The 27944-nt window shown below is 37.9% G+C and overlaps 1 protein-coding gene across 1 annotated transcript in view; it reads left to right on the top strand.

Moving 5' to 3' along the window:
* The window catches only part of LOC133518145 (nephrin), a 732429-nt gene extending 706908 nt beyond the window's left edge, over window positions 1-25521 (top strand). The window contains exons 16-17 of the mRNA XM_061851736.1: window positions 14470-14552; window positions 23461-25521. Of these exons, the coding sequence (XP_061707720.1) occupies window positions 14470-14552; window positions 23461-23649 (272 nt within the window). The 3' untranslated portion in view covers window positions 23650-25521. The remainder of the gene's footprint in view (window positions 1-14469; window positions 14553-23460) is intronic.
* Window positions 25522-27944: the final 2423 nt, after the last annotated feature.

Genomic DNA, 27944 nt, shown 5'->3' with positions numbered 1-27944 from the left:
TATATTGTTTACCCCTTTCTGTTGGTCCCATAGTAAAAGTTTCTCAGTATAAGCCCAAAACCTCCCTGGCAACGGGAATGCACATATTTTTTGGACACCTTGTATAGAATGTCCCGGTTTTTTTTGTCCCAGAAGTCCCGAGAATAAACTTGAGGCCTCGAGCACGCCCTTTGCTGCAGAAATAATTATTATATTAATAATATGCAGCAGGAGTAATTGTAATAGCAGAAGAGCATATTCACCGCATTCATTTTTTATTAAGGAAGGTCGTTTCGAAGGTCTACATCAAACGTGACTTAACTGAGCATTATCAAAACAATTTTCGTTGAAAATATATTATTACGCGTTATTCTCATTATATATTCACGGTTTAAAAGTTAAAACATACAGCATATTTTTAAGTAGTAACTTTCTTTTTCTTTTTAAGCGCAATGCTGCTTTGAAATTCTACAGTTACTGTAGCATATTAATGTAATTTTTTTTTTCTATAGTTTTTAGTTATGTATAAAGTGTTCACCTTTAAAAGCTTTATTAATACAACAAAATAAATTAAATAACAACTGGCATTAAATAACTGATATTTAGTTTTGATATTAAGAGTCCCCGGCAAGCTCGGCCGCATTTTACCTTCCTATACAAACGAGTATCATTCTCATTTTTAAACTACGTGATGGAATGTAATGAAACTTTGCTTTATAAACCATACGAAATAGAGCAAAAACAACTTTTTAGAAAAAAAAATCTGATGTTCGCTGTATTTTTAACGATGGATTCAGAGCAATCTAGCTAGTCGTTTTAAAATGAGAGGGTAACAACGTTTGTATGAAGAGCCGGGCTTGCTGGAGACTCTTAAAGAAGTAATGAAAACGTCCGAATACAAGTCATCTTGCGTCCTTAGCAATAGAGGTGACAGAACAGGTGTACCTATTGGATACTAGCACATCGAGCAGTGAGACATCTGCCTTATCAATTTTAGTACTAAGTAATTAATTAATCTTACCTACTAGACACAATATTCCTTATTACTATTAGCTACGACTATACCTGAGTCTACTAGTACTATAGTAATAGGCGGGGACTTATGTGCGCCTTCGAAACATTTAACGAGGGATTTGGCTGAGAGTCAAATGATCCTTTTCAATTCGTTTAGTTTAAATCATAATCCGTCCTATAGTAAATTTGTTGTTTAACATACGTTTAATATCTTGGAAAGATCTTTAAAAGATCGATAGCTAAACGACATGTCAAAATTGATGTTTATTTCGATTCCGCTGTGATCCCAGTAAGATCTATCTACGATATTTCTAACGTCAAAGTGACATTGGTTGCCCGAATCAAGCTGCTTCTGTCAATTATACGACATACAAACGATATCTAAATGAGAACTTATCTCAACCGGAACTTATTTTTATCGTATCTCATCCTTCGAATCGGGCCGTAAGAGCAGCTATTGCAACCACGACGGCTTACGACAGTTCCGACGACGTGACGGCTAATTAACGACTCGCATGCGGGCGCACTAATGACACTTTGAGACGAACTTACCTCCTCGATTCCTCATCTTTGGCCAATTACTCTACCATCAGATTTGCGATGCAGAAAGTTCGAGACAGAGTAAAAAGGGTTTCACATATAGCCCAAAGTATTATAAGCTTAAAGAACTTCTAAAGTTTCGTAAAAAATCAAGATTTAGGCAATAATCACTCAGTACTTCGGGAGTGATTGGTTTCCAACTGCTATAAACAATAAATGAGAAACAATTTATTATTTTATCATGATTTAGTAACGACAATACCTAATACATCAGTTTTGTCAGACAGTTACAATTCTGTACCCCTAGTGTAAATTTTGTCGATAGCGAAACGTGACGTACGCGTTTGCGTTAAGTCTCATTTTGTATGGGTTTTTGAACAGCGCGCCAAGCGGGACGTTTTGGAAAGTCAAAAATCTCATACAAAATGACACTTAACGCAAACGCGTACGTCACGTTTCGCTGTCGAAAATATTTACACTAGGGGTACTGTTCATTATATGCATTATACACCGTGGGCAAATTAAACCCGACAGATTTTAACCACGCATTCCTGAGGCCATAAAGAGCAAAAAATGTTATATAAGTTAAGGCCAAATTCGCGAAAACATTTTTTTTTCTGCACAGACACGACACGTTACACCTTGGTGAAAAAAAAACATTACAACGAATAAGTAAAGTTTATTTATTTATTTTAGAGATAAAAATTGCGAGTTCACTTTAAAACTTTAATGTTTGTCAATAGGTATGTCTAAACCAAATCACATAGTAGCAGAGCTGCAGCTAAAAAGGTGTTTTTTACTATAAAAAATTATCACTATCTTTAATATGATATTTAGTCTCTAAACGCGGTCAAGAATACACCTCTAAAATCTGTCGGGTTTAATTGGCGCACGGTGTATTAAACATAATTATACTATATGTTATAATATACCTATATAAAACGCGTGTAGGAAACTGATAGTCTTACGTGATGTGGCAAAAAGAACTTTCGTGTGCTAACATTGTCATACTATTTCTCAACCGTCAAATAACTGATGTTTCCTATAAACGTCAACGCCTACACCCAGCCGCATTTCGTTTGTCACAAACCACCTGAGCCGTGTAACGTACATTTTTACGGACGAGAGAGTTATGGGGCAATAATACCGTAATGCCTATTATTATAACACGCGTTCCGAACACATACGGACGGACATTAAATTGATTTACACGGCTTTTTAATTGCTCCTGCGCTGAATTTTTATTATCTCCATCAAACGATCAAAACGATTATGGCGGTTTGGAATTCAGTTTCAAGGTCAACTAATATTGTGGTAGGGAAATGAATTGGGTGATTTATTACGTAAGTTTTCTGAAACGAAACAAAATTTATAACCTTGATTTTTCTCCAAGTTTTCTCCAAGTCCTTGATCGCATAAGGCTACGAGACAATTGTTTCCGCAGCCTTACGCGATTAAAAATTACAATTTAATGAATGGCAAAATGTACATCAGATCATTAATCTAGTAGATAGTGTGATACGGGATCATTAAAATGTATGGCTTCTTCAATGTATTACGACGTAAATAGAATGCGTAACTTTGGTCATTAGTCTAAACGGTCACTTTATGCGTAGTCACATCTTAAGAACATGAGCCCGATTCCGAATTTAGTTTCTTATTATGAAACGATTATTCTGAAATGTCACTCCAAATTATCGATTATAAACGTAAAGATATCGGTTAAATACTCTCCGGCCCGTTTTATCATCGACTCTTTTAAACAACCCAAACACGGTGTATAACTTGACTCAACATCATCATATCAGCCCTTTATCGCCCACTGCGCTGAGCTTAGGCCTCTCTTTTAGTACGCCACTTGTCCCGGTTCTAAGCTAATCTCATCCAGAGGTGACCCGCAATCTTCCGAATGTCGTCCACCCAACGAGCTAACGGACGCCAGGGACTTCTTTCATCCGAAAGCGGCCACCATTCCGTTACCATTTTAGTCCACCTGCCATCACTCTGCCAAATTATTAATCTCAAACCAAAAACTTCCAATAACCAACAACGAACGATCAATAACGTTCAATATTCCAGCAAATTAAATTTATTAGAAAAGATAAAATAAGGTGACCTTATATTCAAAGTGACCGCTGGCCCGGCCATAAATCGCGAGGTAATGAATGCCGTTCTCACCGCAATAAAAACCGTTATGGAATCTCATATCTCCACTACCCGTTTAAGGGCGGGCGACACGCGAGCTCCGAGCTCTTCACGTTGATTAGTTCGGGAAGTCGGGAAAACTGTTACAGACATATTTTAATTAGGAGTGCGAGTGGGTTTGTGGCAGAACTTTCGATATTATTATTACAAGTTTACCACGGCGGTGAAACTGAGCGAGTATGCTTAGGTTTTGTTTATGTTCTAGAATATTATCTTTACCGATATAGCGGCCGGTATTATTGCGTGCGGGTTGCTGTATATTTATCTCAGAGTTTTATACCTTTTTGCCACAATTATTTTTCTACGACCGGTCTGGCCTAGTGAGTTTTCTGCTTATGAAGCCGATGGTCCCGGGCTCGAATTCGAAGGGTGTTCCCGAGTCATGGGTGTTTCCTATGCATTTAAGTATCTTTTTATATATACGAACATATGTACTTCGTCGCCTAGTACCCATAGTACAAGCTTTGCTTAGTTCGAGACTAGGTCGGACTGTGTAAGATTGGCCCCAATTTTTTTTATCCCCTTTGTTTTAAACGCAGTTGTGTTTCGTCTTACAGGTCAAATCGAACGTACACTGACATGGAAATGATAAATTATATCATTCAGTTATCGTACAGTTCTCTCGTACTTGTCAATTCAATTCAATTCAAATATACTTTATTCATGTAGGCCTAGCAACAAGCACTTATGAATAGTAAGACAGTATTACATATAATTATCTTAATCTAATTATCAGAGCAATTTATTGATGTTGTAAATATTATTCCATATATAATACTAATGAATATAATTCATAGATCAAATTGAATACTAAAAATTTCACAAAATATAGTCATACAAATTTTTTTTTATAAAAAATGCTAGTCTACATGTATTGCGCGGGCGAGACGCACGATATTTAAATAAAATGATTTAATAACATGATGTCACTGTACGTTCGATTTGGCCTGTTAGAACAGACAAAATACTCAATTCTCCTTATAAATATGTTTCTTGTAGCGTTTGACAGGCCTGAGAAAAAGCCGTGTGTTGATAAGAAATGGGGTTGAACAATAAAATAAGAGTGAGCGAATAAACATCGACGTAATGTGGCGTGTACCGTATTTGAGGTCATTACACACAATAAACACTGAAAAAAAAAAATAACCGAACTGGTTTTGTAACTTTACTAAATAACTAAACTACGGTTATAAGAAAATAAACTTTGCATAAATTTACAAAACTTATTTTGTAGTGTATACCCAGCCACTGAACACTGATAGCCAAACACGGTTTTGTAACATATAACACATAGTTCGCAAGTCCCAATTTTTGTGTAAACAGTAACCAAAATGTTTGTTACAGTTATGCAAACATTTCTTTCAGTGAAGTTGCTATGTATTTTTCTTCTAAGTTTCCTTTATATCTTGTCTACAGAGTAGAATACTACAAGGTATGTTCTCCATTGCGCGTTTATTGTCAACTCTTTCTCACATGACAAGCTAGTAACAGGCATTCTCAAAATTCGTTGTGAATTCAAGTGTAATATGGCAATTAGCCACTTTCAGTGTTTAAGTAACACAATGGTTTACTGTAACTTAAACGCATATTGCTTGTATCAGCGCAACTTAACGTGTATATATAGGCAAGTTTTTAGAGAATATACATTCTTATACTATCACACATAAGGTGTTTCTCTACCTACTCCCTGCCCCTGCTCGAGACAATCCCCTTTCTCTGGCGATTCAGACCAGCGGACCAAGGAACTAACTTTCAAGAAAGAAGAAATTATCTTTATTTTGGATTACATGAGTATTTTAGACAGAACACTTATTCTCCTAGTAAAATCAATTGATTCTGAGTGGATATAACCGAAATTACTACGAAATCCGAAGAACACGTGAACCTGTGACTCTGAAAAGATCCTAAACAATGCCAATAAAACTAGACAATTACATTTGTTTTTCTAAACTTTTGACCCAACTAGGAAATCATGATTGATCACATAGGGCACCTACATCTCGAGTAATTCGTCTTTATAAAAATAAGTAAAAGTTATTGTATCAAATATAATTCGATCACATTTCAAAGTCAAGTTAATCATGAATATTCACAATGGCTGACTGTCAAAGACTGCGTGGCTGCGACTGTTTAAAAAGCTATTAGGGTCTTTATTATGTACACATTTTGTAGTACGGAAATTTTACGAAACTAATGTAATGATACCTGTGATTGTTTTTAATGAAGGTTGACATTACATCAAAACGGAGTGTACAGTGGGCTGTGAAATTGCATGGAGATTTTATGAATGAATTAATTGATAGATTGACCATGCACTTTTACGGCTGATGGCACATCCTTATATACATTGGACGATCTCTTTTACCAGCCAGTCAAGTCAGTCAAGTTTTACGGATCAAGGGCTCTTTTACAAGTCAATACAACATTTTCAGTAACATCATAAAATGACAAGAATAATACATAGCAACATTTATAAATACAACAGCCAATATCGGGGTAAACAGACATACAACAATACAACAGATGTATATTCTCTATCGTTAATAATACAATAAATCTGGAGATGTGAAAGGTATCCAATGTCAGAATACTAGTATTAATAAGATTTGGAGGTGTAAAGTCTCTCCAAGTGTCAACATGCAATTTATTCTAAATAAATAAATGGCATCTACTCGTAGCTAGCAGTGTCATAGACGTAACTTCTATGCATCTCGCTCGTACTGCCATATTAGTGCGAGCGAGATGTATAGTAAGTAAGTTACGCAGGCGTTAGCGAATATGTCACTGTGAAACTGGTGGTAACGGTACTGGACTACAGTTATTTGGTTTTACGGTACACAAGAACCTTTCCGTGATCGAGCTAGTGCAGCTCCCTAATGTATCTCATTCAATCCCAGCACAATACATATTCGTCTGCATTGTCCGATCGGATCGAAACGATTCTTACAAGAAAATTGTATCGCCCGTTGCTCGCAGTGATTCTGAAGAAGATTAGATCCGATATGAGATCGTTTCTCTTACAACGAACGATAATCTTAATTTAATCAATCTAGTGATATTGGATAAGAACGATGCAGTGCCTTATCACGTTTCACATTAGATTTTAATATAAAGTATAGCAAATGAGATTTCTAAGCCTACTACAGATTAATAAATATAAATATATAAATATAAATATTATACGACATTATTACACAAATTGACTAAGTCCCACAGTAAGCTCAATAAGGCTTGTGTTGAGGGTACATAGACAACGATATATATAATATATAAATACTTAAATACATAGAAAACACCCATGACTCAGGAACAAATATCCATGCTCATCACACGAATAAATGCCCTTACCAGGATTTGAACCCAGGACCATCAGCTTCGTAGGCAGGGTCACTACCCACTAGGCCAAATCGGTCGTCATTAATGTCACGCTATTTTAATATAATGATGAATTATGTAAAAAAAGAGGGAAATCCATACGATATTAACAAGCTACATATACAAGCAAAAGGCGTTCATTTGCGGCACTTATGAGGCTATATCTGCTTCGTTGAAAGACTAGCATTCAAAAGTAACACCATGACTCAATTTCAAAAGCATTTCTATCAAAGTGTTACAAATCAAAGCATAAAAAATCTTTAGCCTGCATGTTAGCCCAAAGTTTGATTTTACAGTGTGCGCAAAAATTAGTGTATTTGCGATTGAAATGCTCTCTCGTACATTTAGTCTCAAAAGCCGACTGCATTGGAGCTTTGAGCAGCGATAGGTTTGACGTGTTTTATGCTAACTCGGAGTAGATTTCGCCGGCCCGCTACTAGCCGCGGTCGCGGTCAGGCCTATTCAGATCTTAAATTTGTATACCTATATACTGTCTCGCCAGATAAAGAATGAAGGACTTTTGAGCAGGCTATCTGAAACCAAAGGAATTCAAAGTGCTACCCATGAGCTCCAACATCCATGGAGATGGTCGAAAAAGCGCTTGAGTAGGCGAAATCATAAGATGAGATACATACTTCTTCTTCGTCGTTCCCTCATGCCTGAGGATCGTGACCAATTATGCCCCACCATTTAAGGCGGTCAAGGGCTATGTGGGCTGCCCTCTGCATGGAACCACATGCTTGTCACCAATTGTAACCAATAACATGCTTCAAACTTCAAAAAAATATATAATTTATATTTATATTTTGAAGGGATATATAATATAGGGTGTGAAGCATATATTTTCCGAAGTAGGTATAGATGACAATATGTACCTTGGCTATGAAATATAAAATTCAGGTTGGCTCCCAAACTACACTCAGCCTGTCTCGGAGGTAACACAGACTCGAATGAGTTTTTATAATTTGGGTCGAAAAGCCTAAAGTAAGAGAAACTACTATAAATGTTTTTTTAAACTAAAAATAAATAAGCATTCTCAAATTATAAATATTAGATTATTGAAGCAATGATATTAAAATTTAATTATCTACTTACACTTTGTGTGTGACATGAATGCTTAGAGCCTTACTGCGAGATCGAGAGAAGACGAGGATTGCAAATGAGTCAAAGTCAATATAGAAAACTGAATATAGTTGGTAAATAGTTGGTGGATGGTTGGTGGTAGTTGGTGGTGGTTGGTTGGTTGGCAGCGGATCAGCCACGTTGCGAGTAGAACCGACGGCCGCTGGGGCAAAAAGGGTCTGAGTGACAACCAGGCGGCATGGGAAACACCCGTAATACCTAAGATTTTGATCAAGATTGATCAAACAGCGAACAACCTGTAGTTGCGGAAGTCTTTGAGGAGGATTTTAACCAGCAGTGGAAGTCTTGCGACTAATATGATGATGTAGTGCACCGATATGGGTATAGTTTTGGTATGATATTAAAAAATCTGAATTGGCTTCCTGTTTTCAATTCCGAGTGTCGCCGCGTTGAATATTCACGAATACATCAATATTCATGAATACATCGCCGCTTCTGTTTCAAAATATTTTTCAATACACTCCGCGACGCTCTCTGAGGAAGCATTGTATCGTAAAATAATTGCGAAGGGAAAATGTATAAAAAATGCAATTATCGATTTAGATACTGCCGTTTTCAAACGACTACTTCGCAAGCATCTTCTGTCAGAAGAACTTAAATAAGGTTCACCATCATGTATATGTACATAATTATATGTATTAGTCTATCTTTTATACATTATATAAGTAGTAGTATTTAACTATTTATATATTTTTAATATTATTTGACTTCACGTTTAATTTTTTCCTTATTAATTGTTATTATTTTTTCCTGCACCAACATACACAAATGTCTCTGTTTGACCCAATGGTTGACTGGTAGAGAATGCCTTTTGGCATTAAGTTCGCCATTTGTACATTTTTCTTTATGTGTGCAATAAAGTTTAAATAAATAAAATAAATAAATACTGATAACGACCCCTGACTAGGAATCAGGAGGCCCCGGGTTCGAACCCTGGTAAGGGCATTTATGTGTGTTTATCAGGAATATTTGTTCCTGAGTTACAGGTGTTTTCATCAGTTCAGGCGATGTTTATCATCGCCTAGTACCCATAGTTTGGGGCTAGGTCGATCTGTGTATGACTATCTCCAAATATTTATTTGTTTATTTAAATAAATGGACTTGGCTCCTGCCGTCAGCATTCTTAACCTATGCGATTTTCTTCACATGAGCGAATGAGCCTATTACGGTGAATTGGTTTGATTATCTGTACATCACTAATCAAAGATCGCATATCTTTTTCACTCAAATGCCAATTTCAGAACCTTTCTGAAAATCATTGTCGGTGTAACCTGTCATCCTAGAGGTATATTTAACTCTTAATTCTTAAAACTGCATCTGATTCCAACGATTTATTTTTAAAGATATAGTTGGCAACATTAATTCGTGAGTACAAACAGAAACAAACGCCCTCTAAGTTTCATATTCTTGTCCGGGGCAAAATAAATATATTTTTAATATTTTATGAGGGAACCATTTAAAATTTTGCATGGTTTTTTTTCTCACCTAACTAATAATCAGTCAAACGAAGGGGCATACCTAAACATAGTTACATCAAACTGTGTAAAAATAAAACAATATTAAAATCCAGAGAAAAAACGGTGACTTCATTTGTATAGAGAAGCAGTCTTCCCCTTTCCTCTTAATTATTTCCAGCACACTAGGCTTTTAATTCAAGCAATTTAAATAAACTCAAGGCACATTAGTAGCCCGCTATTAATTATTTCTTGCGTCGTGACTTGGCGTCTTTGAATGTAGTGATTAATCAGGTTTTTTCCGGGAGATAAATCTGCGCGGGTCCTCGCTAATTTATGTGGGCACCGCGACGCTAAACCCGGGCTAAATAAGAGTGCGCCGATTCATCTTCACAAGCCTTTCACTTTTAATGGTCTGTTTATTTTTAGGTAGAAAACTTAGGGACTATTTTCTTGGCACTACTATGTTGTCAAATTATTTATAAAGTCCTGCGTATAAATAAATAAATATTATAGGACATTATTACACAAATGTAAGCTCAATAAGGCTTGTGTTGAGGGTACTTAGACAAAGATATATATAATATATAAATATTTATAAATACTTAAATAGATAGAAAACACCCATGACTCAGGAACAAATATCCATGCTCATCACACGAATAAGTGCCCTTACCAGGATTTGAACCCGGGACCATCAGCTTCGTAGGCAGGGTCACTACCAACTAGGCCAAACCGGTCGCGTATAGAAATTAATTTTGGATAATCACGCAGAACTGCTGCACTGTCTGAAAAAGACGGGTACGTCCTTAAACTACGTCCAAAAGAGAGGTATGGGCATGTGTGGTGCACAGCGCAGCGGATGTCATTCCAGATTTAAAGCGGAGCCCAACTGGGGAAGTACCTTACGGAAAACCGCAGCCAAATAACACTAGACCCTTCTCATAGTGTTGTGTTCTTGCCGGTAAGTAAGGTTGCCATAGCTCAACAAGGGGGGGATGCTAGGGTCGGCAACGCACATGTAACTCCTCTGGAGCCTATGTACGGCAACGGAGACTGCTTACCATCAGGCGGGCCGTATGCTTGTTAGCCACCGTATAAAAAAAAGAACTTGCTCCTTAATTGTTCATTATTTCATCATTTAAGAGCATAGCTTTTGTCGGTGGAGTAGACGCCAGTTTTCGCGGTCCTTGACCAAGTTCTTTAGGTATCTGTAAGACACGATATTTTCTTTTCCTTTTACTTGCTGCGTGTAACTTGCTCGTGGTTTTCCTTTTCTTCTTCTAGCTTCGATCTTTCCTTTGTGAAATAGTTTTTAAGAAAGTGTCGTTTCTTATCAAGTGACATATCATTTGGCCTTGTCTATATTCTATGGTCCTCGGTAAGTTTCTTCTCTCTCCAACAATTCGCAGCTATATTTGTAAGCGAGCCATTTTAAAGCCAATTTTATGCCTACATTTCTTAAAAAAATAACAAGGCTATATACAATTTAATCAGTAACAAAGTTTTTAAATTTTTTATTGACCAAGCAAGTGCGAAGCGAGGTCACAGTGCCACTAGTTTGTTAATTAATATGATTTTAAATCCTTGTTCCACACATTACTAGTATGTGCATAAAATACCCTAGAATACGCACATGCCTATATGTAAGTATACATAAATACAAGGCCCAGCAAGAACAGCTCCATCCACTAATCGGAGCCCTCCCCTCGCGTTATCAGTACAAATCTCTTTACACATCCAATTTGCTTCACCGGAAATTGGGAAAAAACTACCGCTCGATACCGCTACCACGAGGCAAATTCTGTTTTTGCAATTTGATTTGATGTTCAATTCTAATCGAACCATTATTAAGATTGTTAAATTGTTTTGATAGGACACCAATAATTGCAAGTGAAATGCCTACAACGCATGACACACTGTATTCGTTTCGCTCGTCGAGTGAGATCTCGCTATAATACGCGCATAGCGTTGTCTCGCTCAAACTTCGGAGCGACGTGCGAATCGGATGCGGTATGCCATGTACCTAATAACACGTCTAACAGTGCATTTCACGTGCAGCACAATCAACTGTAAAAAATGCGGCGCTTGCTTGCGTGCCGAAACCCGCGCTCATCCCAATACTTTATGCGTAAAGAATTTGCTTTTATACTAGCTTATTCCATAAGATCGTATGCGGCAAAACGGGTTTTATTATGTAAAGTAAATGAAAAAACATGAATTAATCGAAATTCACGATATCGGAGTATTGAAGTGTGTGTTTAGACTAATCTACATGGAAATTTTACAGGCTGGCATCGGTCCTATTTGCCATTTGAAAATATTTACCTATTCGATTTTCTCTGCTATACAAGTTAACCAATCGTGTAACGGCAACTACAGAAATGAAGTCGATGCCATGTATAACCAGTTCTCCAAACAATACTTACATGAGTTTTATTGCTGACATAAATCAAGATACCTGACGCCAAAGTTACAATGCATCGTCTTAAACTATGAACAACTAATGAACAACTAAAACTACCTAAAAATTAATGCCTACAAATAAAAAAATGCCCGAGATCTATGTATACGGTAGGGTGCCCAGAAGACTGCAGCCGGGTCAACACGCTGGGTAAGGTATGCCCCAGCCTTCCGGTCATCCGTCGGGTCTATTAGACGATTGAGATGATTACATATCAAATTGATAAAACAGAATTGGCTCCCGCGCCGCCACCTTGCTTATTTGTTATTGTCAACCAATTTACAAATATTAACACGCAATAAATTCCCCGTTGTCCAATCTGGTATCACGACGTTTTTCCGCGGGCGTCGGGCGCGCGATTTTAATGATATTTTCGACAAATGGCCATTTTTACAGCGTGTTGAATATCGCCGTATGGACATCTATCAAATAGGAATTACTTTCAGATATGAATCTGTTAAGTGAGACATATATTTTGTGGGCATAATCCACAGTCAAATCTGGTTGAAATTCCATTTTTTGTCTTCAATAGTTCCCTCATCATGATCACGACTTGTGAAGATCGCGTCGAAAGGCCAAAGTATTTGGACTTTTTAAATATTGATTTTATAAATTAGTATCACACTTGCAAAACAAATACCCTTGATTTTATGTACAGTCGGCATCAAAAGTAGCTGATCGAACAAGGTTTCAAAAGTAAAGTTCTGTAACAGCGTAACAAAATATGATGCTCCTATATGTAGAACAAATAAGACGGTATAAGATATACTTGTGAACGTACATTTTAAAGATTTATCTTTATTTGGAAAAGTTTTCCGGAATATCAGATACTTTTGGCGCGTTGTTTCATCCGCTACTATAGATGCTGACTGTACCTATATTTGTGAGTAATTTTAATACCATTATGAATTAAGGTCGTCTTTATGAGCATACCCCATTAAAATATCAAACAAAGCGAGCCAACCAGCGAAAACACCAAAGCGACTAATTGTCCGATTCGTTGCCGGTCATTAATGTCAGTCAATCGATTGGTCGCTGGAGACACTCGTCCTGTCAAGCTCTGACACGTGATGCTTCCACTGCGGCGTCCTTTTCTAGCAATGCTGCTACATTAACAAAGTAGCCTCTAAAACGCTACATGTATACAAAAAATATTATTGTAAAACAAATGGTCTCGTCGGAAGATCAGCGCTGACCTGCAGGTCAGCATTATGCTGAGGCGAGCCCATTTCATGGTAAACTATATTTCAATATGCTTAAATCATTTTTTTTTTGTAATATATATACTTCTGTATGTAAATTAAGCTTTAGCACGAATAGATGATTTATGATTATGATGATTATGATATGATTATGTTTCCAACTTAATACAAACACGAGGTGTTCTATTAGTTGTTTTGACAGTTGGCATGTAAAGAAGCGGATCATTCTACGCGTGAAGAGTATTTTGGACCCGGGTACGTCATTAAACTACGTCCAAAAGAGAGGTATGGGCATTGTGAATGTCATCTGGCTTTGTGTGGTAGGGCACAGCCAGAGGATGTCATTCCAGATCTAGAGCAGAGCCCAACTGGGGAAGTACCTCCACCTTACAGAAAACAGCAGCCAAATAACACTAGACCCTACTCATAGTGTTGTGTTCCTGCCGGTGAGTAAGGTTGCCAGAGCTCAACGAGGGGGGGGGGGGGGGGGGGGTTTAGGGTCGGCAACGCGCATGTAACTCCTCTCGAGTTGCAGGCGTACATAGGCTACGGAGACTGCTTACCATCAGGCGGGCCGTATGCTTCTTTGCCACCGACGTAGTATAAAAAAAATATATCTACCATTCGTTTAAATTAATGACTTACCAAAAAGTGATATGCTTCTATAAGCTGCCGCTATAGCACGGCCGTATTATTATGACTTGTAACTATGCCTGTCACCTTCTAACAATTATATAAGTGCGAAAGTGACAGGCATAGTGACAAGTGATAAAAATGTGACCGTGCCACAGCCGCTGAATTATTAGATTGTGAGTCAATTTGTGACAGACGCTTCTGAACGTGAACTGTAGAGATATATCCCTACTTAGTAAAGTATTCCTGGGTACGTACTTTGTACGTTCGCTAAACGCACCAAAAGTACGTACTTTACTGGGACTGGGTGTCCCAGTAAAGTACGTACTTTTGGTGCGTTTTTTATTATGTATTTTCGATGCTGACTGTACTTACTAACGTAAAGGAATTTTCGCTTGGTTCATAAAAAAAAAATAGATGTACCTGCGAATATTTTCTGAAGTATATATTTTTTTCACAGGCGAATCAGCGGTGGGCATCGGAAGATTAACAGCAGCATCACCTGCGCGTACTGCGCCCGCGCCGCTTTCCACACCAGCAAGTGTAAGTACATGTAGTTCACTATAATAGCCTACCCCGTTATTCATAAACATGTACTAAAGTTACGATGCCGCTGATCATCGTTTGTCCCTTTCCGACGTATTGGTATGATAGAAAGGGACAAACGATGATCAGCGGCATCCTAACTTTAGTACACGTTTATGAATAAGGGGGCTAATGTCTAACTCCTCCTGGTAACGCTTACATGCCTTATTACTTTAAACATGCGTTTTATAATGAGTAAAACTTACAAGTAGGTACATTTGATTGTTATTTTGGAACAGTCAGCCTGGATAAACGTTAGTCCGTTTGACAACCTAATCCAAAAAGTCGGAGCACTAGTTTTTCCAACCTTGTCTACTGTAATTTTAGATCCTAAACTTTACGAATCTTTCAGCAAGAATCAACAAATTACAGTGCAAATCGTCATCAAAGACAGCTTTTCTAAGTTAATAGCGATACAGTACATGTTTAGTTAACATGTATTCTATTAGTCCTGTTCCACTGTTTAAGTACCTACCCAAATCATGTACTCGCTGTTTGACTAATTACAATAATCAAACACCGTAATAATTCGCCATAGATTTGCCTTTTGAGTAACTATCAAAGCTGTACCGCGTACAAAAACAGAACTCCTAAATCGTATCAGATTCATGGGGCCAAAAAACCCATACCCGTCAGTCTCATTGGAATATTGAGTCGGCAATCCATTTGTGCGTGCGGCCGATCGCCCATTACCCGCGACACACGCATCAATCCGATCGCATTCTCATCTCTTAAAAGCCCCCCTTCCCCCCAGTCATCTGATATTGGGAATAACTCTTACGTACGTGCCATTAGTTTTCCCGCCATATGAAATGACTTCGCGACTAAATTGTTACGTCTCTGAGTTCAAATTAAGTGGGTATTTCTTGGTAGACGCTGCAGCGGTCGAGAGCGGTCGAGTGTAGTTTATTGAAGTCCGGTAGCATCGTAGGATTTTGTGCCGCATGCACGGCTTGCACGATCATTTTCTCGCGCACCTATTTTATAAAGAAACCACTTAGTTTACGGCCATTGGCAAATATTTCACTAAAATTGTAAGGTAACTAAATCTTATTTAGACAGTCGTCACTATTATATTGGTATATACTGAGATCTGGACTTTCTCTGATCAAATCGGGGAAATCCTGAAGAAAGGCCAGGTCAAGAGCACCCTAAACCGACGAGCGTGTATGAGGAATGTCATGAAAGTGAAGGAAGCGAAAGAGGTATGTCAGGATCGTAGCAAGTGGAAATCCATGGTCTCTGCCTACCATGGACCTGCCTGCCTGCATGGGCCTGCCTACATGCCTACTAGTTGTCAACTGTGTTCTTTTTGCGTTTTCAAGGTTGGCCCAGTAAAAGTTATTCATCAAGTCATACATCAAGTTATACATATTTGCCCCTCAGAATATGGTCTGATATAACGAAATCACTCTTAATTGGCTAAACAAAAAAAAATACAAAAAACAAACCAAACAGAACAGATTTCAACTAGCTACACTCAAGTCAAGAGAATTATAAAGAGCCACATTTTCACTTAGAGGGACTCATTTGTAATTTTTTAAGAATAATTTAATAGTTATTCTGTTTGTATTAAATGGTGCCGGGATACGCTGTGAGATATCGCCGGCACAGTTCTGTGCTAATTAAATTCTTCCTGACTCGGCGTTGCACACACACTAGATTAGGTTGAACCACTTCAACCAATGTCCCTGAATGCGTGTAAGAATGTGTATTCTTACCCAGTTTAGTTAGCAGATTCATGATCGCTGATGTTTTTCTTCCTAGATTTCCCTAAGTAAATTATTTTTATGGTTAAGAGAAAAGAGGACGGCCGCTTCTCGATATTTCCTCTCTGGATGTTAACATTATGGAAAATATTATTACATGATTTGATGTATGTTAACCATATTTCCGGTGCCATATTCTGCCATATTCTGGTGTTGCAGGTGTCCATGGGCGGCGGTAATCGCTTACCATCAGGTGATCCGTCTGCTCGTTTGCCTCCTCTACCATAAAAAAACACTATTGCTATTTGACTTTTTTGGATTTTTTAATTACTGTAGAAATAAGTAGCGAAAAACAGAATTCATACAAATTTTTAAATGCTCCTAATTCAAAACTTAGGGGCATAGTTGTGGTTGATATACATCAAAATGTGACAAAATATTTTCAATTTATTTTTAATAGGCGATTTCGTGCGCGTCCTATACTTTCATCTTGATAGACCAAAACGATGATAGCAAATGACAAGTTATGAATATCGGACTTTATTAGCGACTAACTGTATTTTTTTAATGCGTTTACTAATGACTGCCAAACGTCCGATCACCTGTTATAACAAAGTTGCTGTGCAACCTATAGTTGTCGTGAATCAGACATAGAGGTAACACAGTAGATACCTATCGCTTATTATGCATAGGCCCAATTATTAATAGAGATCCTTAGTTTTCCTTAGTCATCTTCTTCCTTGCCATGTCCCGTTATTTGAGGTCGGCCCTCCGCGTTCGAAGGCGCCAGGTTTTTCTGTCCTGGGTTGTCTGCGTGTTGATCTGCGCTCACTCCATGTCTTTGCTAACGGTCACAGTAAAATCTAACCTTGAATAACATGGCATTACAAGTCAACGCACGCGTCTTCGTGAATGACACGATCTATAGCGCGCGCCGACGCGGTGCGTGTCGACGCCGCACGCCGCCGCCGCGCAATCACGCACCCGCCGCCGCCGAATAATGCCGCTCCGGCAACTCGATTAACATTAAGCTTAACGAATTTAGCATCGCTGACGAGTTTGCATTAAAATTCAACTCGCTCGTTACTTTATCGGTCGGCAACTCGGTTAACTGAAGTTCGATGTTTTTATTTGATGAGGACTTTCCAAAGTAAATTCAGGATGGAAGTTTTCGTGTAAATACGATAAAGTTTAATCTGAAGGAGATGGGAGAGGCCGCCTACAGCCTCGCCGTGACCGATTTTAATTTGTTAAGTTACAAAAGCTCCATTCATAAAGTTTTATTGGGGGCTGATTATATGGCTGTGACATCAGATTATATTATTATGTCGGTTTTTATGACCGTTTCTGACATACTGGTGGATAGTGTCGGGTACATAACGTAAATCTTTAATTGTTATTACTTTAATCTTTGAGAGTATTTTAATTTTACCTAAAACCTTACTGTGTTACCTTTTTTAGGTTTCCGTAGTCAACAAGGAAGCTTTATAGTTTCGCCATGTCCGTCTGCCTGTCTGTCCGAGGCTTTCCTCCGTGATCGTTAGTACTAGAAAGCTGTAATATTTGGCATGGATGCATAAATCAATCAATCCGACAAAGTCGTAAAATAAAATCTATTTTTTAGGGTACCTCCCTACTCGCAAAGTGGGGATGTAATTTTTTTTTCGCTTCAACCCTATACTGCGGGGCAACAAACATTTTTTAATAAAGTTATATTTTCTGAAATAAACGCTCCGAAAGAAAAAGTAAAAAAATTAAAAAGTCTCCGATTGCAACTAAAATAAACAACACACTAAAACAAACTAAAAATCAAGGCCATAGGCCTGTTACTTTAATTACTGATACCTGGAATACCGAGCTTTGCTCAGTTATAACTATTTATTCTAATATGGTGGTGTATAGGTGATAATCTTAAATACATTTTTTACTAAATTAAACATGTCTAAAACAATAAAAATTAAAAAAATATATATAAACTTGAACATATAAAAAAAAAACAAAAGTTAGTCACCGGGCGAGATTCGAACCCGTAACACTCGTTTCTAGCCGTCCGCGTCTTAACCCGCTGGACCAGACCGACATGACAGTGGCCGGCAACACGAAATGAGCGACCATATTCTGCGTCGAAAGAAAAACGCATAAAAACTCGAAAACACGCGTTTTTCCAAACATAAGACTAATCTAGATAGATTTTATATCCCCAAAAACCCCCATATACCAAATTTCAGCGAAATCGTTAGAGCCGTTTCCGAGATCACAGAAATATATGTATATACAAGAATTGCTCGTTTTAAGGTATAAGATTATACAAATTTGCATCATCTTATTTGATTTCCTCACATTGGACATGAAAAATAGAGTGTTTAACTCGGGTAAAATGCTGGTGCATTTTACCGTTTCTCTATTTTTCATCTCTTGGTTAACAATCTACTAGGTATACTAATAATTTCCGTTTAGTTTATTATGACGGAAGGGTAACTACGGAACCCTCACTGAGCATGGCCTGTTTTTGACGGAGTGGGAATGCATTTACGCACGGTCTGTGGGACTCGCCGCTCCTTTCCCCTCTCCTGGCAAGAGGGGGGAAAATTTGGCCCTACCCACTAAATCCACTTCGGCGTTACACTGAGCATGGCCTGACATGCTCTTGGCTGATTTTTTACTTTTTCTTGGCATTGTCTAGCTATTTTTTTTATTGTGGTGTGAAATAGTCATAATTTTTCAATAGAAGCTGTTGAATTTTGTAATTATCAATAGAATCGTAACTCATCCGTATGTCTATTTAATACCTCTTCACGCTTCAACCCCCAGGGAAAGACAGAGATAGTTTGAGATTCGGGGATGGACATAGGGTAGCTACGAGTATTTATCAATTCTCATCATCATCCTACGGAGACGGAGTCGCGATCAGAAGCTAGTGTATTATAATTATTGCAAACCATAGGTAAGTACATAATAAACTCAACCATTGATTGATGAAACTACGTTTTGGTTAATTGCATTGAAGTTAATGAGTTCATTATAAACAGAGTAACGAGATAATAAGTTAATATTAACACACGTGATTTTAATTAACCCAACATACGACGACACGATAGCGTGCCGACGTTGTCATCGGCTAATACAAGGGACGGTAATAAAGATACGAACCGGGCGATCAGACTTATCTTAACCACTAAAACTTCCTAAAGGGACACTCCGAATCACTCAGTTACGGCTATATTGTAAAAGAACTGATAGCATCAATGCGACTTTTATCCTGGCTTTCGAAAACTTGGTAAGTAAATACAGCAGAGGCAGTATCGTAAAGTCCGCGCGCGTTTATGGGACTTCAGCTCATTTTTATCGCCGCGGGCCCAAATGGACGGGAACCTTGTTACAATTGATAGCTTATTGATTTTGACGGACCGCAGGCAGATTGGCTTTCGCGGGGGAAGATGAAGGGCCTTTTCGATTGACGGCCAATTGCAGATTGGCATTTATAGGTGACGAGCTACATTGGAATTGTATTTGTATTTGTTAGCTAATATTAATTGAAATAAACAAAAGATGCCACTGGTAAATATCAAATGGTTTATTGTTGCTATAAATTGTATTACAAAGAATATAGAGAGTACAAGTTTTACATACAAAACTTCTACGAATCGAACATTCTTATTTTAATCTATAGGTAGGTTGGCTCCATTTTCCACCATTCAGTTCAGAACACTAAGTTATCGTAACCCATAATTATGACTCGATTCACATTTCATTTGACGTTACAATATAACGAGATAATAATGTACTTACAGACTGTAAATAACCTAATCCCATTTTTGCTTTGAAATCGAGTAAAAATATAAACGTGGACGAAATCATCTTAAACGAAGACATCTTGTTGATTTGTGCGCCAATACCGCGCTCTCCGCTGCAGCTGCCGCGGATATATCGCCCTCAAAACCACATTTCTCCCCAATAGCCGAACTGTCTACAGTTTTACACTTGGCTCAAATAAATTATCCTTACGTGTTGCCGAGGGCTATTATCAGGCTAATATGTGAATTACTGCGCGCACTGCACGTGGAATACATCCATTAAGAATTATTAGTTCCGTACGGCTGTTTACGAGATAAACTGTCGTGTGAAAGTGTTTGAACAGTTTGAGCTTTCATATTATGATAAGATTGATAAGCATAAACTGTTATTTTATAAATAGCATTAAAAAAAAATACTCTGATAAATTTTTTACTGGGTTTTGTTTTTTGAGCCATGTTAAACCAACAGTATTTTACCCTGTGGATTTTGTTCAACTGATAATAATCATTTCATATAATATTATCATTTCATTATATTATAATGCTACAAATCATTCCAATAAAATACTAAGTGATGGCCGAAAAAATTAAACTATATAGCGCACACAATTTTTTGAGTTTTGCTGTATTACCAAATAGTTTTTTTTAACTATGTACCCACATGCTTAAAACTTAATGTTAATAAACTAATAAGTCCGAGGTTTTTTGAAATCTATTTATTCGTAAAATGTAATAAGCTTCCTTTTTTTATTTTTCTAGTTTAAAAATTTAATAGTAGTGTATGTTATAACACTTTACAAGCCTCAATTACTTAATTTATGTTGTATCCCTTTCGTACAAGTAAGTCAAAATGACATTGAAGACAAACTATTATTATAAATAATTGGGCATGTAGCGTGTTTATGAATAACGCCACTAGCCAATAACATGTTCCTAATGAAGCGTGTAGTGTTGACGGGCACGTGTGGTGTCAACAAGCCACGCCGCCGCCGCGTCACGCGTCACAGGTCCCGTCACAGCGGTGCGTGTATCTGTATGTTAAAGGGTTTAGACCACCGCGCCGTCTTCGTCTAAACTACCTGTTGTTGTAGTTTCGAATCGAGATAAAACGAACTCAGAGTAGGAGGAGTGGTTAGAGGCAAAATAGCAAATGGCTGCAGGGTATGCATAGCTGGTTGGCAGATATCCGCGTCCAATAAAATTCTGCTGTCTGTGGCCAGTAATCGACTAATCTTATTTTAAAAATTAGGCATGCGTTACTTACGTTATAGCCACGCTAAAACTATAAAGTATATTTCGTTATTAATATGGTTTATTTTTGCCCGATAAGAATGTCACGCGATAATCATGTAACAATCAAAATATTATTTTTATTTTCTTTCATGATGCAAGGTTTTTAGTTTTTATAAAAGTGTAGCTCGTTATACTACCACTAAAATATCTAATAGAAGCATATTAGCTCTTGCGAACAAAAGGATGAAAACGTACTAGTTAGCAGTAAATCTATTCATTGTCTAATGAAGTGCATTAAATCGTGGCGCGCCCGCCGCCACGCCTGTAAGGGAGCGTTTTAATTAAGCGTGTGATAGTTTTGTCTACGCATTTTGTCGCGTCAGTTGTCAAGTCTGTTTGTAGTTAAACTATTTACTGTAGCTTTTTCTCCACTGAATGTAATGTGAAGATAAATAATATTACGTGTCCCGGTTAATCAGCTAATGCAATTTACATCTTGTTTCTACCTTTGACGACCGGTTTGGCCTAGTGGGTAGTGACCCTGCCTACGAAACTGATGGTCCCGGGTTCAAATCCTGGTAAGGGCATGTATTCGTGTGATGAGCAATGGATATTTGTTCCTGAGTCATGGGTGTTTTCTATGTATTTAAGTATTTATAAATATTTATATATTATATATATCGTTGTCTAAGTACCCTCAACACAACCCTTATTGAGCTTACTGTGGGACTTAGTCAATTTGTGTAAAAATGTCCTATAATATTTATTATTATATTTATTTATTATTCTACCTAGGTAGATCCTACTTATATAATATTCTCTCGTTCTCGTCGTCGTTTATTTCGTTCCGTTTATGATAAATACCTAATACCTAGACGTAGTTTCACCGATAGCGTAATTCACTCCCTGCAGTTTGACCAACGGGTCAAAGAAGGTCGCGCTTTTTATAGTCCGTTGCCACCATCGGCTAATTTTCTCTAAAGCGTGTAAATGATAGAGTGACACATGCTGGCACGATATGTCCTTCATACAAATACACTTCATACATGAACACGATACTTTTTAAATTTTTAGGTCTAGTTTGTGGTTGAATTAGTTTGAATTCTGCGTTATCTCCCGCGCGACAATGGACCGGCTAATTCTGCGAGATGCGTGCGCGATACCGCACACACGGCCTCATTATCCCGCTGATTGGATGGCCACTGCATACACGGGGGAGCCATTATAATAAATTATAAGCACAATCTTAGTTCCGCGACTAGTTAATTAGTTCCCACGATTCGGGATGGCTATAATTTGTAGTTAGGCTCACAATGGGCGGGCTGATTGCGTGCGACAATCGATGGCTTAGTGTAAAGGTTCTATATGGCTGGACCAGCGCTAAACGCATACCGATACTAATCCAAATTGAATAGATATGGCATTAGATATAATGCTCTCGTTCCCGTTCACGTTTGAAGGTATAGATGTTAGCTTGGAGTGCTAAGCAAGTACTGTGCGTGTGAATGGAAAGTATTATTGTGAAAATAAACACATTACTAAATGTGGTCTTCATCAATATTATATTGATATATGAAAATATTAACATTAAAGCGAGCATTAGCATTTCATGTTAATAAAACATAATAAAATTTGGGAAACTAAGCTAAGTTAAAAGAAAAAAATATCGTCCGCACATTCTTAATTAGTCTCTAAACAGGAGTGCCGTGTTCTTCAGTTTCCATGTTATTTAACATACCGATGGGATTAAACAATTTGTCATGTTTACACATGTCTGCTGCTGCTGCTGCACTTTTATTTCTATCTTACGCAGACTCGGCTTAACAATTCAGTTCATATTAAATTAACAATTTAAAAATATTATAGCGAGCGTCTATGAGCGCCTATACTGCCTATTTTTTTAATAAAATAATGAAGAAAGTTTAGCCATATTTGTTTTCCATGACTATTACTGTCGTTATTAGGCATCATGATCAGATTTAATGACAAATTTATCATTTTATTTTATTTCAGTCTTCTTTTATTCAGACAAAGTAATGGTCGTTTTTACTGCTGAGTAAAAAATATAGGAGATCCAAATAGCAGTGCGGCGTAGATATGATGATGTTAAACATATTTGCATTGTTGCAGGCGTGCAACGGTCCCGGCGCATCATGGACATGGGGCGCGCGGCCCCGTGAGCTCGCGGTTGGCGCACCGGCGCCGCCGCCAACAATCGGCCGCAGCGCCTCCGCCACGCTACGCGCCGCCGCCGATCTCAACGTCGACGCTATTAAAGAAAAATTGCTCGACCACCGGATCCCCGAGTCTTGCGTCTAGTCTAATTTAGGTGAATACGTTGCGCCCCGCCGTTGTCAACCATAATGTTATCACACCGATAGCTTCATCTCTCTATCAGAAAACATACGAAATACTATTACGGATATGATTGCTGTATTTTTATTTAGAGCAGTATTATACCTATAAATATGTATGTGCCATATCAGTAAACATATCAGCTTAAGTCACAAAATTCAGCCACGACATTTTATTGTACATAATATCCTTTAGTTGAATAGGTACGAAAGCCTCGGGAGGCGCTTTGTTGAACAAAGCGCTTGAATTTCGCGAGCTCTGTCAACATACGCTGCAATCAATTTGAGTGGTGAGGTAACAAAAATTCCGTTTATGAGAGTAACAAAACAAGAAATCCTCTTGAAAGCCCGGGCGGAGCGTTCACATTACAATTTTAATTTGTTAGCCAGCATTAGAACGCCGGCGGCGGGGCGCGCCGATCCTTGTACAGTCGCGATGTCCCTGTCTTGTAAATGTGGTAGGTAGGAACCTCTCGGGGTGCATTCTCTTCACTCATTCCTTCAGCCGTGCGCTCGGAATACCCTTGCATATAAATGTTGCCAATTTATCTTATGTACTTTATTTATTTTACTTAAATATGTCTGTTGACCTCTGAGGGTACGTATATGCCTGAAGGCTAAATTCGTATCTAAATAATTGTTATGCCTGCTTCTGACATCTCATGAGACCGACTTACCTACCAAATTAGCTTTTTAATTAAAGGGTTGGGCATTCCGAGCGTATTTTTTCCGAAATTGAAGACTAACGTATTGAATTACATAGTTTTATTGATCAGTATGTAAATAGTATTTGTAAGCGACTGAATCTTTGCCACTTTTTTACATGTCTACGAACTCTAGCCAGCCCGCTCGCGGTGCGTGATGTCATTAGTTTAAATGGATTCATCGTTATCTGTATAAATATCATAAACATTTATGTAAATAAAATTTGTACTTGACTCTTAAGATTTTAAAGTCGGCTTGGAAGCGCGAAGCGGCCACTTGCGAGACATTCTCGCCGAATTCACGTTTGACATTAGATGTAAAGCAAGTCAAACGAAATAAACAGACGTCGCGTCGGTGGAAAAGTTTCGCAATTAGACTGCCGTGAGTATTGTCGCGCGCGGTTCACTGTACAGATTATTTACACCCAAGCTCTGACGATTTAACTCCCACTTTATGTCCAGAGAATTGTATGTGACGTGAAAGAAGTCTGCTACATTGCTAATCCAACACGCGACTGCTCGCTCGAACACATGGATGCAGCGTAGTGCACGCACGGAAAACTATGATGTAAACTTAATCTGATCCCATTTTTACATTACTGGCCCGTGCATTTCGCTTGTACACATTTATTAATACAAATCCTCCGGTGTTTTGATTCAGGTCATCTGAAACATCCATGCACGTTCATTTCCCGAACGTTTTAATTGTGTTACGAGGCATTTAAAACAAGGCCGATGCCGTCGCTGCGAAATCACGGAAAAATTAACTTGATCACAGCGTCCAAATTACGTCAATTTTATTTTTACAACCGAAAAACTGAAGCATTTATCAGTGTGTTCGAACGAAAATTTAAATTCACAAGTTGGAGGTAGCATTACTGAAATGAAAACATATCTTTCTGGCGCAGCCGACGCAACGGAGCGTATCACGTAAATATCAGTATTGTATAAAAAACAGAGGTTTTATTGTGTCGCCTTCTACGGTCGGCGAGTAGGTAAATGATTGTTAGTTAATTTTAATTTATAAGTAAGAGGAGATTTGTTATTATAATGTTTAACAGCTCGAAGAGTTCGCCCTACTGTTGACTTATTTATTTATTTTGATGAAAGATTAAAGGTTGTCTTGAAGTACACTAAGCGTTTTACTGAGATACTCCTAATCACACAGATACAAATATTTTTTGGATGAAGAACCAGATATGTCATAATCATAATCATAAATCATTTATTCGTGGTAAAGCTTAATTTACATACAGAAGTAGGTACCTATATATTACAAAAAAAAAAGATTTAAACATATTGAAATAGTTTACCACGAAATGGGCTCGCCTCAGCATAATGCTGACCTGCAGGTCAGCGCTGATCTTCCGGCGAGACCATTTGTGGGCCACGATTGCAACTGTACGGCACGGCCTCGTAAAACTGAACCCATCCACTAGCGACAGCTACTAGCGCCATCTACGTGTATGACAGATGACAGAAATGACAATGTCAGAAAATCTAAAATGCCATGCCGTACAAGGTATTAATAAATAACAATGGAAAAATTAATAAATAACAATGGAACAATTACATATGTCTCAACTAATATATCTTGATTCAAGACTGGGTGATTTCGGGGTCGTAATAGCCATTGTCCAAAATGTATTGGGATGGTCATGTTAAGTAGAACAAGGTTTCCCATGGGACCAATAATGAATCTCGTGAAAAAATATACTCCTGGGCCTATCGTCTACTTGGAACATTCAATGGAACACTTACATTAGATTTATTTTCGTAATTTTGTGGTTAGTCCCACGGAAAAAATTGTTTATTATAACCATTAACACCTTTTTAATATTCTGGATCACTATATAATATTTTGTTTGGGTTGGTGTGCTGAAAAATTTTGCTTCACTCGGGGGCAAAATTTGTTTAACCCTCGTGCTTTGAAACCCTCGCAACGCTCAAGATTCCACTTTTTGAACCACTCGCTACGCTAGTGATTCAATATTGGAATCTTTCGCTTGTTCGGGTATCGATATTAATGAACACGAGAGATTAACCAACAACTTTAAAACTTTCTCTTTAAACTTCTACTTACAAAGACACGCCTTCTAAACACTCTAATATTCAACAAATACTCTCCCACAAACAACACTAGTATTTGTTGTTTATTTTCTTTTTCAGACTCTTCATATAATATTGATAGAAAACCCTCGCACTACTCGAGACTCGAGACCCAACTACAAGTGCTTCGATCAAGAAATAAATAAAAATAAATGTTTTTATTTAACCTCACAAAAGATAATTTTACAAAATAAACTTAAGTATTTTTTTTTTTACCTTTGCGAGGGACTGGAGTCTGAACTAGGTTAGACCTGTATGTCTTGTAGATAATTGTTCCCTTATATTACCTACTATATAAAATATATTCTATCAATAAATTTCGAAACGTATCGTACCGATAAAAAAGGCAAAGCACTTAAGAGCCAAGCGGATGATCTTTTTTTTTTTTTCATCATTTCTCCATACAAACTTTCTCGAATTTTTGCTGCGTGATTTTTGACTCTAGAGCATTGACATATATCTAACCTTACGGGCAATAAGAATGGGGCCCGTACAGCGGTGTCTCGCTCACGAATTCGAGCCAATCGTGCAGTCTAACGCCACAACACGATTGGTGGTTGAGTTCGCATCACGCGCGCGATTGTACGCAACTAGTTGCGTTAGACTGCACGATTGGCTCGAATTCGTGAGTGACCACTGAACTAGCACCATTCTTAGTGCCCGTAAGGCCCGTCCTTAGATATATGTCAATGCCTTAGAGCAATTATTTTTTGAACACTGATTAATATTATCGATATCTGTGTCGGACTGTTTTGGTGTTTTCGATATATTTGTTTATTTAAGCGCTAGAGCCCTTCTAACATTGACTGAAACGGCACAACTGACTATTATTTTTAATTTCATTATCATTTACATTTTAAAATTTCGTTAGGGTTGGTTAAATTTTGGAGGAGGAAACAGTCGAGTACGAAATCTTGATATTTTGAGATATTAAGCCTAAGCTGCAGTTGTCCTTATCGCACAAATTATTGGGGTCGCTCTCGTTAGCGGGGGTCAGCTCCCCTTTCCTCTTAAAGTTCTTAAACTGATCCGATGATTCCTAATGAAGTACGTCATAATTTCACAAAAGTTTAACGTTTAAAATAACACTGGTACTGCGTGTGCTACCAAAATCGTTGCAGACTTGTTTTGGTCTGATTCTATCCTTTCCTGGGTTTCAAACTATCTCCATGCCAAATTGCATCTAAATCAGCTCAGCGGATTACCTCTTCACGGTAACAGACAGACGAAGAAACAAAGTGACTTTCACATTTACATATAATATAATACATTTTAGTACGGATTCATGGTCAAACCTCTTTTAAGAAAGGATTCACATTTTGCATCAGTGACGCCATCTGTGAATTGCAGAGCGCGACACGAGGCAGCAGCTTCGCCTAGGACAAAACGTGCCTTCATCTGCGTTAGTACCGCCGCCCGCCGCTAGATGACGTTTGCAATAGAAGCA

The sequence above is a fragment of the Cydia pomonella genome, chromosome 5, assembly GCF_033807575.1.
Source record: "Cydia pomonella isolate Wapato2018A chromosome 5, ilCydPomo1, whole genome shotgun sequence".
NCBI classification, from domain to species: Eukaryota; Metazoa; Arthropoda; class Insecta; order Lepidoptera; family Tortricidae; genus Cydia; species Cydia pomonella.
The sequence above is the reverse complement of the archived record's forward strand: the minus strand, read 5'-3'. Positions and strand labels throughout refer to the sequence as shown.